Here is a 13,060-nt window from a genome sequence, read left to right on the forward strand (position 1 = left end):
GGTGTGCACTGAACAAGACTTTGCTTAATTCAGCACAAGGTTGGAAGCATCAGTTTAGCAGGGGCAGAACTACATGAACATAAGTTAATCAGGGGTTCCTGCCGAAGCACAAATTGCACCATCTGTACTGGGCTTTCTTGCAACTATTCTCAAGTTACCAAAAAGAAGACTAATTTAGAGCTTTCAGGTTTGGGTTTTCTTTTTTTTTTTTTTTCCAAAATTATGCTTGCTAACATTATTACTGCAATTCTATGTAGTACTGAAAATGATAGCAAGGAATATGATTCAATCTAACTGGAGGAGTTAAGTTAAAGAAATTAACTCCATTTTTATTTTTTTTTTTAACATAATCAAGAATACAGCCTTGTCCCAAGCAGTATCTGGATTCAAACTGTAAACCTGATCCTTTAATCGCTTACTCTCTGAAATTCCTTCTCTATATTGCTTCAAAGGAAGATCTCACAATTAACCCCTGATCTTTTTCCTATACTTCCTATTTCCCATTTCTGCCTTGTTCTCAGATAAATAGCTTGCATCTCTCAAATATTGAGATCAAAATTACTGGACACTAGAAGAGGTTCTGAGGTTCCAGAGAACCTCCAGTCTCATAGGCTTTGATACCCAGGAACTGGTGACCACCTCCTGGCCTCCAACATCCACCACACCCACCACAGTCTCTGGGTCTTTGCAACTGTAGTCACACATCATTCCCAAACCTTCTAACTTCCTCCATGATTCTGCATTCACACATGGGCTGGATCTACTAATCAGGTCCACTTGATACACTGGCTTCTCTAGTGCGAAAGAGGCATGCATCACTATGAAAGGCAAGATGTAAGGCTCTGTGCTCAACAGCACGTAGCCTGTGTCATGGTGGCATGCCTCATTTCTGTCAGGTTATCTGCTGTGACACCTCTCCCATTCTGCAACTTGTTGCCTGAAGTGCTTAGATCTGGTGGTAAGTTTCAAGAGAATATATAGCCAACTGTAGCCCACAGGTGACCTGCTTAGTCAGAATGGCTACCTTCTCAACAGCTAATGTTAGAAAAAATTAATCCCCTTACCTGAACAATGCATAGAGCTTTTGGTGAAACAGAGAGATTCTTACAGCACAGTTATAGTTTATATAGATTCTGCAGATCAGCACACTCTTTGTGCTGATCTGCATAAACTATACAGTGGATCCATTCACATGGATTTCCAGATGCAAGCAGTGGACCTCAGTTATAACTGAACAGGAATAACCAGAGAGGCTTCCTTCGACGGGCAGCAGTGTGCCAGCAGAGCTGGATGAACAGGACAGCGCGTGCCTGTACGACCATTAGTCACAATGCAGCACAATGCTCCTTTGGTCCGACAGGGCTGTCTCATCTACACAATACCTACTTTAATTTTCACTTGGGTTACACAGTGTAAGTACCTCTATGACACACTTCACTGGGGGTAAAGAACTCTCAGACATCTGGAGAGTTTCTCCCTTTCACTAATTTAAGAAAGCCAACCATATACTGGGCTGCATGAAAAGAAGCGTGACCAGCAGGTCTAAGGAGGTGATCCTGCCCCGCTACTCTGCTCTCGTGAGACCTCACTTGGAGTATTGTGTACAGTTCTGGTGTCCTCAACATAAGAAGGACATGGAGCTGTTGGAGCAAGTCCAGAGGAGGGCCACCAGGATGACAAGAGGGCTGGAGCACCTTCCGTATCAAGACAGGCTGAGAGAGTTGGGGCTGTTCAGCCTGGAGAAGGCTGCATGGAGACCTCATAGCAGCCTTCCAGTGTCTGAAGGGGGCCTACAAGGATGCTGGAGAGGGACTCTTCATTAGGGACTATAGTGGTAGGACAAGGGGTAATGGGTTCAAACTTAAACGGGGAAGTTTAGATTAGATATAATCTAAACTTCCTTACTTTACTGTAAGGGTGGTGAGGCACTGGAATGGATTGCCCAAAGAAGTGGTAAATGCTCCATTTCTGGCAGTGCTCAAGGCCAGGTTGGACAGAGCCAACATGATGGTCCAGCGTGGGGCACCTCTGCCTATGGCAGGGGGGTTGGAACTAGATGATCTCAAGGTCCTTTCCAAGCCAAACCATTCTACTATTCTATGATTGTAGTTGTCATATTGAAAGATTTCACTTAATGACTGATACACTGATACATTTCACATAATGTCTCATTCATCCACATTCTATTAGGTACTAGTTGGAAATGACAACAAGTTTCAGCAAACTTTTACCTTGCTGTGTTTGTCTTCCAACAGAGGACCTGCTGTTTTGGCTGATTTAGGATTGTTGCTTTCAGCATTTTAACGTAAAAGGTTATTACAGGTTTTATGATTATTACTTTTTGTGTTTGGACAAGAAATAGCAAAAAAGCTTTTTCTTTCAGACTAAAAACTCTGGTAGGTGTGGAAGATTTGTGCCAAAAAGGTCAAAGATTGATAGCACAGAGATGTAGAAAGGTGTTACTCCTAGCATTAAGCTAAAGAAAACCAAACTAAACATTATATAAACATTATATAAAACATTATATGAAATGAAAAATTCTATTAAAATTTTAAAGTAACAACAGTGTTATATCCTTAGGATTTATGTTTTTAGGACGTCAGAAAATTTCATTCTTTCTGTCATTGCTCTTGCACCATTTTGATCATCTTGTTGCAATGATAAAAAAAATTGTCATTCACTAGTAAGGACATTGTAGCAAATGGACACCCTGATTTTCCATTTTCTGTCCCATTTGTATTGATTAGAGGATCAGAAATCTCAAATCTTAGTCCTCCATGCCTCAAGCTTTTTACAGACTTGGAGCTCAGCTAATTACAAATTCCTCAACAGAGGCTGTTTTATTTTCTTCACATTCAGCTTTTATTGGAGAGGGGCTTATCAGTTCACACATACTAAGTTAAGCCAGTTCCAGAAACACAGATATTTCACCACTCAGAAGATTCCAACTTGACTGTATCTTAAAAAGCTCTTTCAAGGAAATATTTCAGCAATTTTATGTGAGAAGAGCTTTGGGATTAAAAACTGCTTACCATTTGATACTGAATTTCCATTTTCAGCAGTCACAGAACTGGACAGTGGATTAGACGACTGAGTTCCATGGTTGTTTGCATTTTTATCCTGGGTTTCTGATCCAATATCTGATGTGTTTGGATCTTCCCTGCTCCTCAAGTTCAGATTAGTTTCAGCACCTGACACAAACAGAGAAAAAACTCGTCAGTTTTCTATTAGTGGCTTTCGCATATAAGTAGAAAAAACTAACACAGAGAAAACAAATTACTTCATCAAATTAATATAATTAATCACTAAATTCACAAGTCCAGTGATAAATGTAGAAGGTTTAAGTCAGTGATTTTTTCAGGGTTTTTCTGTTTGTTTTTTTTTTTTGCTAGTGTTCCACTTATAGCTATCTAAAGTTTATGGAAGTGAAAGGCATTAACAAAATTTCATTTGTACTGTTTCTTTTCACACAAATATCAGCTAATAAAGCTCAACAAATGTTTGTATTGCCTCCATTTTAGACTCTATTTCACAGGAGCTCATATAACCGCTGCGATCATCACGGCAATGCCTTTCACAGTTGCATTAGTTAATACTAGCAACAGCTATAACATGGGTTTATTTGTTTCTCTTATCTCCTCCTACAAGAAACGAAATGGCTTTTGATGTGAAACCATATGTAGGAAGATTCCTCTCAGCAGAGCCTCCCTATGGCCATTATTTACCCTGCCTAAGGACTCCCCAACCATCAATTGTCATCTTCTATAAAGTTCCAGGTTTTCATGTCATAGCCTTTTAGTTAAATTTCTTCAAGACATCAAGAGGAGGTCTGATCCTGTAGGAGTTCCCGAGTGATGTACAATGCACAGGCATTTCTTCAAAGAGAAGGGCAAAATCTTTCTTTTCTTCACCCTCTGACTGATGGCACAACTATGCAGAAGAGCTCACAGCAAAGTGCCTGGAGCTGGCTTTGAGCTTGCCTGGCTTTGTCAGCCCAGTGCACCACAAGAAACAGGGCTTAGCCGTCAGCTGTGCCAGAGCAGTGCTCCCCACTGGAGTTTGGGGGCCAGAGGCAGGTTTGGAGCTGGCAGATTAGATCGTGAACAGATGGGGATGGTAGGAGGGACTCCCACTTCAATTCTGGTATCTCTGGCTATCCCCACTCCACCCCTGTGTGGCAGGGCTGATGAAGCTGCATGAAATGCTGCACTGGCAAGGCTATGCATTGTCTGATGGATTTCTCTCTCTTTTCTGTGTTTCTTTTCATCTAGTGATGAACACATATGCATACTTTTTCTTTGCCATAATCACGTTTGTTTCATGGAAGACAAAGCTGAAATCAGTTCTCTCTGTTTAGCTCCATTTCAGTTTTTCTAACTCTGTCTACCCGCTCTGAGAGCTAACCTTAGCTGCAGGACTGACATATTATGGCTGGCCTGGGTGCAGAGGCCCTCATTTAACACTCAAAAATGGAATTTTTTTTTTTCCATGACAGCTCTGAAACAACTATTCTTTTATTTTGGTTGTGTCTATTTAAGCTGTGTCATAATGACAGCAATAATTAATGGAGGTCAAAATACTAGCTATTAAAACCAACATTACAGTGTTTGTCCATGCTTCCAATGACATCCTCGGCTCTCTCAGAGATAGAATATTCTTATGAGTCTTAAGCACATGAGCATTTTTCAAGGAAACAGGAAAAACATTTTTTCACCAGGAACAGATACTTTGCCTGCAGATTTTCAAACCTAATGTTAACTACATGGTCAATTTTTCATATTTATGCCTGAACTGAAAAAAAAATACCACCTGGTTTAAAAAGTAACAACATTTAAAAAATGAATTAATGAAACAAAACCTATACATCCATTCTGATTAACATGAAATGTTCATTTCAATGAAAAGGGCTTTCTTATTTTTGTTTAGCTTTCAGTTATCTAACTCTGAATCTTTCTTAACATTTCCTCTTCTAACAAAAGAGCTGTCTTGAAAAGTCAAAAAATTCATTTCCATGCTGTCAAACACTGCAATGGTTTTTTTTGCTCCCTCATTCCCTGATCATTATCTTTTGCCAGATGTGATTAGAGTGTTTCAGTGGCAGTTTCATAAACTGCCTATTTAGGCAAATGTGCTCTGCATTAAAAAAATTAGGCCAGCTCTACCCACAGCAACTGACTTGGGAGAGGTGGTAGAACCAGACTCTGAGCTGGAAAATCCATACAGGACAATTATAAGAGCATGCCTGATTTAGCTTTTGTACAAGCAAGTTGACTGCAAAATGCATCTTTGCAGCTCATATTAAATTTGTCTGAAAAGGAAATGTCACTTTTAGATGTTAATAGTCAGTGCACTTGCCTATAGATCATAATCCACCTACATAATTATTGTGTCACCTTTTACATAAAGAGTCTTGGGGGAAGTGGCTGGGATCCTTATTTTTCTTGATATCTGAAAGATTTATTGATTTGCCTGACATCTGCAATTCATTTGAGAATGTGCAAGTAGAAAGACTTTTTCTTGCATTCCTATTTGCAGAAGCCTTTTGTTTCATAGGTACATTGATATCTTTTCATGGCATTCATAGAGGGCTCGGAAAAAAATAGGTTATCTTTTCTCCTTTATACGTGTAAGATGAAATACTACAAATAATTGTGGCTAGCTTCTATTGAGCTAAAATATTATCTTAAACTGGCAGAAACAAGTAACGGATAGATATGCAGCACATATTTTGAGACAGCTATTTCGGTAGAAATCTGTTATCGTATTTGCTTTATTCAGTCGTAAGAAATTTACACCTTTAGTTTCTAAATAGAAAACTAGATAGAGAAAATATATTTCATAGTGCCTTAATTAATCTTGGGGGTGAGAAAGAAGCCTATGTCTTGGGTTTTGTTTTGTGTTGTTTTGGGTTTTGGTTTGTTTTTTTTTTTTTCCAAATAATCTGGATTATATAAAGGTACTTGTGCTAATTTCCTATATATAGTCATCTTCAGCTCCTCACTGGAGCAATTCATGTGAGTCTATGGAAAAAGTATAACCGCTTATGTTGGCTATCTTCAAAGAGACCCCTGGAGAAACCAGAGTGTATCCCTAGCAAAAAAGTACTGTTCATTTATTTTGCACTTTGGGTGAGTTTCTGAAGAAAATCTTTTCTATAAATAGTATAACAAGAGGATGCTTTAGTCAGGTGTAACCAGTGTCCTGTCCCAGTGCTGGAAACTTACCTAGGATTACTGGATAATTTGTAAGGGACCCCAGGAGATCCCTTGTGCACCGCTGCTCCAAGCAGGGCCAGCAGTGGGATCAAGCCAGGTTGCTCAGGGCTTTGCCCAGCCGGTCTTGGAACCCTACCAAGGATGGAGCCTGCCCAACCTCCCTGGGCAGCCTGTCCCTCTGCCTGCCTCCTGCCCTGCCTTGTGCTCGTGGGGGAAAGGTTTCAGTACCCAGCCTGAACCCCTCTCATTTCAGCTCATGCCTGATGTAATTTGTTGCCCTGATGGGCACAGGTGACAGCCCCTGCCTGAGCTCCTGTCTGTGCTCCTGCTGCTGCAGCCCCAGATGCTGCTGGCCGTCTCTGCTGCCAGGGCACAAAGCCAGCTTCTGCTCAGCTCCACATGATGACAACTTTCCCCTGTTGCCGTGAGTCTCTGCAGAGACAGATGTGCACTACTCTCTCATCCCTTATCAACTTTCTAAAACTATCAGAAATATTTTAGGAGAGGGGAAAAGACAAAATTATGGTTCCTACAGTTAAGCATCTTCACCAACAAGCTGAATATTAGGTTTTTGTTCAGACTTGTGCTCTGCTGTTCTCATCAGATGGATAGATTCTTCACCAGGTTTAAACATTTTTTAATTTTTTTTTTTTTAAGTAACAGCATCGTAACACTTTCCAGCTAGTAATGAATGTTATTTGAAGAGTCATCCAGCCTGGGAATTCATGATTATAAAAGGAATACAAGCTTTAAGTGCAAACCTACAGACTCTTTGCAACAGTGAACAGCATTTGGATTATTATTTTGGCAAACTGAATTTTCCAAAAAGATACCTCTGACTCAGTCAAATTCTGCTCTGACTAATCTTGCAGTTAATGAGGATATATGGACTACAAGGATGTATGGATGTTCAGACTGAGGGCATAATTTGCCCCTCTACTGCAGCATAGTTATTAGCTGGAAGCAATCACATGTACAGTGCTTTTAATCAGAGTATGACAAATCAAAATGTAACAATTATTTCCTTACAAGCAAACTCTGTATTCCAACAAATCCATAATTAATTGCATCAACATTACTGGAAAAGTGTAAAAGGAAAAGTATGCAAAAGAAGCAGCTCAAGAAACCCGCATTTGCTTGTTATTCTCAGCGCTCCTAGAAGAGACTGAGTTTAAGACTCATGACAAAGTTGTAAGGCATAGGATGGACTGAAATGTCACTTACTTTTGGAAAGAAAAGTCCGAATACGGCAATCATGGAAATCATTTAATAGATCTGCTTTTTATTTTCCTTATTCAGTCATTATCTCGCTCTTGAAAGAAACCCGATGCACTGAACGTCTACATGATATAACTTTTTTGTAAAAAGAATAACTTCAAATCTTTTAATTGAGCTATGACTTCCAAATATCCTATTATAAAGCTCTTTGTTTCTCAAACATAAAATGTAGGATCCCAGACATCATAGTTACTTTATAAGTAGTATTTTGGCTGAATTAATATTATCATCAAATTATGAAATGCGCCAGTATAGCTTCTATTCAGATGCAGTACGGAAACATTTTGGGAAACTATTAATTTTGTAAGAAAATTATATATTTAGCCTATTTAATAAAGTCTAAAGCAAAGTATAAGTAGATGGCTGGTATCAGCATTTTGGTGGAATCACCATGGACTCTTTTTGCAGCAAGACATGGAAAATCAGTATGTTCTTAAAGACTCAAGAGTAACTCACCTGCTTGGTTTGTATTTTTCTTTTCTGTCAAAGCCCTTGGTTTTGCTCTCCTTTCTTTAAAAGTAGGTATACCCATGACGTATATCTGTCCCCAAATGTTCTTTTTTCAAATACTTCTCCTTTTAACATTTAGTGCTCATTTACAGTCTGACTGAAAACTCATTAATAACATAGGCGGCCTCCACTGCTCTCAGTGGATTTTGGATTAGATTCATGCTTACCTTGGATGCTTTGTGCGGCACTGCCAAAGCACCAAGGGATTCATAATACAGAGTAAATACAGAGGGCCTCTTGCTTTGCCTATCCTGGTTATTCAAATGTGAGCAAAACTGTTCTCTGGCCCTGAGGCAAATGGTAAGAGACCTCTGTCCATGCTATTGCACTTTCTTGCCACAAGGTGTCTACTGGGAATAGTCCCTGGCCAGTGCCATTTCCTGAACCATGCCCAGATCTGTCTAAAAGGAAGCCAGCCTGCCAGGTCCCAACCTATGCCACAGACTCCTCTAGCACTTTGGCTATGCAGAGGATTGAGCTGCCATACCCAGGACATTCCCTGGCAGTGGCTCATTTACTAAACCAGACATAGCCCTTCACCTTGACAACACTAGTTATCACAAATCAGAAATGAGTGATCAATATTAAGTGCATCTCGGGGGGGGGGGGGGGAATATGGAAGAAAAGTAACGTCATAACAGATGGGGCTAGTGAGACACTGAACTGTTGATCAGTTTCTGCTGAAGCTGATTTAGAAGTTTCTTCTTGACTGTATGAGCGAGCAGGTTCTCCTTAGTTTTGCGTTAGTGTAAATGGAAGACATACATACACCCCTCTCAATCTGATCTGACTTGTACCTGGTCCATTCTTTCAAGGCACACATTCCTTTTCAATTAATTAAACAGAGAGCTAAGGCTGACTTCCTAAATGAGGAATTTCAGTACCAGAAATTAGGCAGGATGTATTAGATAGGTCTTAAAGTAGAAACAATCTCTGTCCTGGTCAACAAAAATGTCAGCCCCATAAAACAGAAAACACAAACATTATGGAAAAAGCTTAAAAGCTTTTTCACAAAGGAACAGCTCCTATAAAAATATAAAAGACATAAATATGGAAGGAAACATATAAAAAAGGGGGAAATAGTTCCTCTTATCATTTAATGTCTTTAATAAATCCTAGGATAATGTCAAACATTATTTCTCCATTCATGGAAAACATGATTTTCTGTAATCAATAATCAATATATGGCTTTAGTTATCAGAGTCAACAGCTATTCACACTTTATTAGCAACTATCTGGAAAATGTACACATTCTGGCAGATAAATCAATGTAATAAAGGTGGAGAAGCTTTGGTACCTGGGCTGCCATGGAATCTAAAAGCTCAATAGCTTGATTTCCTTGAAACCTGTGGCTGGCATCCAGCAAAAATGGTAACTTCAAATCAGCTTGTCATTATATATGTGAAGAAGAGAGAATTGATGGATCCTCTTAACCAGCACATGAAATACAAGACGTTGCAGACAGAAGGTATTCCTGATCTGTGCTCTCGCTCCTTCTTGGGACATTCAGCAATACACTGGATCCTAGAAGCGAATCCTGAATATTTGCTACATTTACTGTGGTAAGTGGACATTGTGAATTGAAGGGGGAAAAAAAAAAGATGGTGACTGCAGAAATTATGCAGATAATTTTTCATGAAGGAAAGGGAGAGGAAGATTAAATAAGAACAGGCCATTTTATTTTGGCTTCACTGTTTTACTTCTGTGTTTTGTTGCACCTTGACAATTGCACTTGGGTGTTTCCTGGTTTGCTCTGACTTACTGTGGCGGCGTTCCTTCTCTGTGGTGTTTGCTAGCTACCCTCAGCATATGTTGTCTTGGGTGTCCTTTCACTGGGTAAATGCATATTGCTTCAGAGTAGTTCAGTTCACCTATATGAAGTCACACTGCAACCTGCTGTTGCATGACTATTTACCTTGTCTGCTGAGAGCTGGAGGTGAACAGATGCATCTTATTTGCTGAAAGAAATGAAGCAGGATGAAAACAGTCAACACAGGATTTCCCCAGCCTATTAGTGTGTACTGCCTGTCTCACTCTTGTAGCTGTCCTGCCGTCAGAGGCAATAATTATTCATTGATTTATTTCACCTCACAAAGCTTGCCCTTACAGCAGCAATCGTGTAGGATTTCCCCCTGCAATAATGCTCCTAGGATAGGCAGCAATGAATTTTACTGTCACTTCCAGCAATCTTCCTCTCTAAGCTGTGTAAGTGGAGCTATCAGATGATGTTACAAGTCAATTCAGAAGCTGCATTCTTCAATGGAGCAAGTAAAAAAAAAACCAGACTGCTGCTTCTTTGCACCGGGAAGCTGTATTCATGGAAACTGTAGGAACACTAGAAAGCAAAGAGAGGAGATGCAGGCCATCAAGAACACCAAGTGACAAAACTCACTGCTGGAGGTAAAGAGCTGCTCTGTAGAACATTGTGTTAGTGTGACACCAATCAGTCAGGGTTCAGAAGATTAGGCTTGTTCCCAACATGATACAAAGATTTCTGCTGCTGAAGGTGGAGAAAATAGCCTTCTTAAATATTGGTAATGGATGATGAATTTCTGGACAGGATGTCATCTCTCCTGCTTGATAGTATCTAAGCAATAACTTTTTAATGCAGCAAGTGTGCCAGAGTGCAGCCAGGGCACATGTCTCAAAGACTGGGATTTTTGTTCACCCCATCTACTCTAGGAACTGATCTCTGCAGGCCTTTCTGAGGTCCATTACTAACAAGAAGGAGGGCAGCGCTGCTTGGGACAATTTCCTGCCTTAGGAGAAGCATTTCTTCCCTCCATGTTCCCATGTTCCCCACCTTTTCAAGTCTAACATGGAAAAAAAGTAGCTGATTTTACTTTGTAGTAGTTTTGTTTACTGTTATATGTGTTGATTGGTTGACCAAAGAGTCTACTTCTTGTATTTGTGTGGTTAAAAAACTTCTGGTGTGCTGGAAAAGGAGAAGGCAATTTGGTAAGAAAGATAGATTCCCTATTTTAAACTGTTTTCTTCTCACTAATGTGGAAGCCACAGTTCGTTTTGAAAGCAGACATTTAAGTTTGTTTACATTTGTGTATGGTATCTCAGTAACAGAACAGCCATTACTGATGGGCTTTAGCTGCTGTTGAAAGGAATTATGTGATGAGACACTGTCTCGACCTTCCTCCCCCTCAAACACAGTTGCAAATATTGTAGGAATAAACAAACAAAAAAAACCAAACAAACAAGCAGACAGGGATTTGCTACTGCCAACAGCATAACATCAGTTCTATTTACTTTTCCCACAGAATACTTCTACAGAGATTTTTCAGGATCTCTCTCATACCAGCTCTGGTATGAGAGAGATCCTGAATTATTATGCATAATTGTTATTATGCAATGCAGAAGTCTTAGAATAGTGACCTCATTAGGCACGTACATTGTTTGAGTAGATCCTGAGGGACAACTCAAGGGAATATTTTTTGATCACCTGTACTGTAATCCTGTCCACCAAAAAGGGACAGCTATTCTGGAAAACCTCTCGGACAAAATTCCCAATTTGCTTTCCAATTGAGCTTCTAAAATAAAAACGGAATTTAGGTATTTCTTTAGCTTATTTTTAAGTTCATTTTGAATGGATGGTCAATGACACCTCCGTGAACTTCAAAGAAAGAACATGTGGCTGTCACAGATGCAGTGTGATAAGCATCCATGCAGTGCACAAATATAGCCAGCCTGTGGCTAAAAATTGTCACTACATACTACTAGTATGTCAGCATCCAGCCCTTAAAGAAAGAGCTAAAAGAACGAACAAAACGTAGAACTTCAGGTCTAATTTTTCTCTTTCTTTTTTCTTCTAATTGCACCACACAAAGGATAAAATTAATTTTTATGTTTTTAATTTTAAAATAGAGTGGAAAGCCAAAAGAGCACTGAACTTGAAGGCTGCTTTACTTTCACACTCACTAGTGGGCCCAGGGAGAACACAGGCGCCCCAAACCACTACTAGTTCCAGTGTTCTGCTTCCAAACACTCTGCTACCCTCTGAACAGCAGAGTGCAGTAGCGTAGAGAGGGCATGAGGTCTCATGTTTATGACCAAGTCTTTTTCCCAGTCTCTTTCCAATTATCTTCTCTTGTTCTCCATTCAGCCCCACAAAATGCCAGTGCTGGAAGTGAAACACAATCCACACACATGGGTCTATACAGCTTCATGGCAAGCTGCACAAGTCCTGTCAGGAACTTTGGATCATCACTGAGGGGCTGAATTTGTGCAGTCACAACTGCATTGCTCTTAGATACCTGAGCCAGTGAGTTTAATACTAATGTGGTTCGTTTATATACATCTTTGATTGCTGTGTAGACATACCCCTAAATGACAACCTAATCAGTGTTGAAATGGCCACTCTTGAGCTTAACTAGGTCTGAAAACAAAAAGTCAACACATTTAATTGCTAACATTTCCAGTAAGAAAAATTTTACTATGTTTGAGGCAAACTATTTCAATACTTCCCAAACATTTTTGAAAGACAGGACATGAAAGAATATTTATTTCTGCATAGAATTTCAGAATGCCTGATTTTTATTCCAGGGCAAAACAAAAATAAATGTCACAATCTTGACATTTTCTGTGAAATGGAATTATTGTTCTCTATTGAGACTGTATGCAAAAGATGATTTAATGCTGACATGGATGTAAATAAGTTAAAAGCATCTGAACAGATTTTTCACTTAAGTTGAGAATTTAATTAGAGACTTTAACTAAAATGCATGTTCAAATTTCACTATGTTCCAAATGCCTGTAGTCCTGTAAAATCAAGTGAAATGACATTTACTGCCAAATAGCCATATTCTTGGTTGGTGTCAGGAATGGAAGTGTGCTACAATTCAATTTCCTTGTTCTCTCAGATATGGCTAATTTCTCACATTAATGTATCTTTGGTTTACAATTAGTGATGTAGTGGTTCCTAAACAAAGTCCTTTGTGGATCTGCATCTTGGATCACAAATAAAAAATACTGAAGACTTTACTATTTAAAGAAGCCCACAACACTGTCAGTAATGAGACAACTTCCTAAATCACTGCTGAATTTGG

General features: G+C 39.4%; 1 protein-coding gene across 5 annotated transcripts in view; it reads right to left on the reverse strand.

Annotated features, from left to right (window-relative positions):
• Positions 1 to 13,060, reverse strand: part of MYO16 (myosin XVI) — a 391,786-nt gene that overhangs the window by 23,235 nt on the left and 355,491 nt on the right. For all 5 annotated transcript variants that reach the window (XM_030476550.1, XM_030476548.1, XM_030476549.1 and 2 more), the window contains exon 33: positions 3,033 to 3,191. In XM_030476550.1, coding sequence (XP_030332410.1) covers positions 3,033 to 3,191 — 159 coding nt within the window. The remainder of the gene's footprint in view (positions 1 to 3,032; positions 3,192 to 13,060) is intronic.

The sequence above is a fragment of the Strigops habroptila genome, chromosome 2 (genome assembly GCF_004027225.2).
Source record: "Strigops habroptila isolate Jane chromosome 2, bStrHab1.2.pri, whole genome shotgun sequence".
Classification (NCBI taxonomy): Eukaryota; Metazoa; Chordata; class Aves; order Psittaciformes; family Psittacidae; genus Strigops; species Strigops habroptila.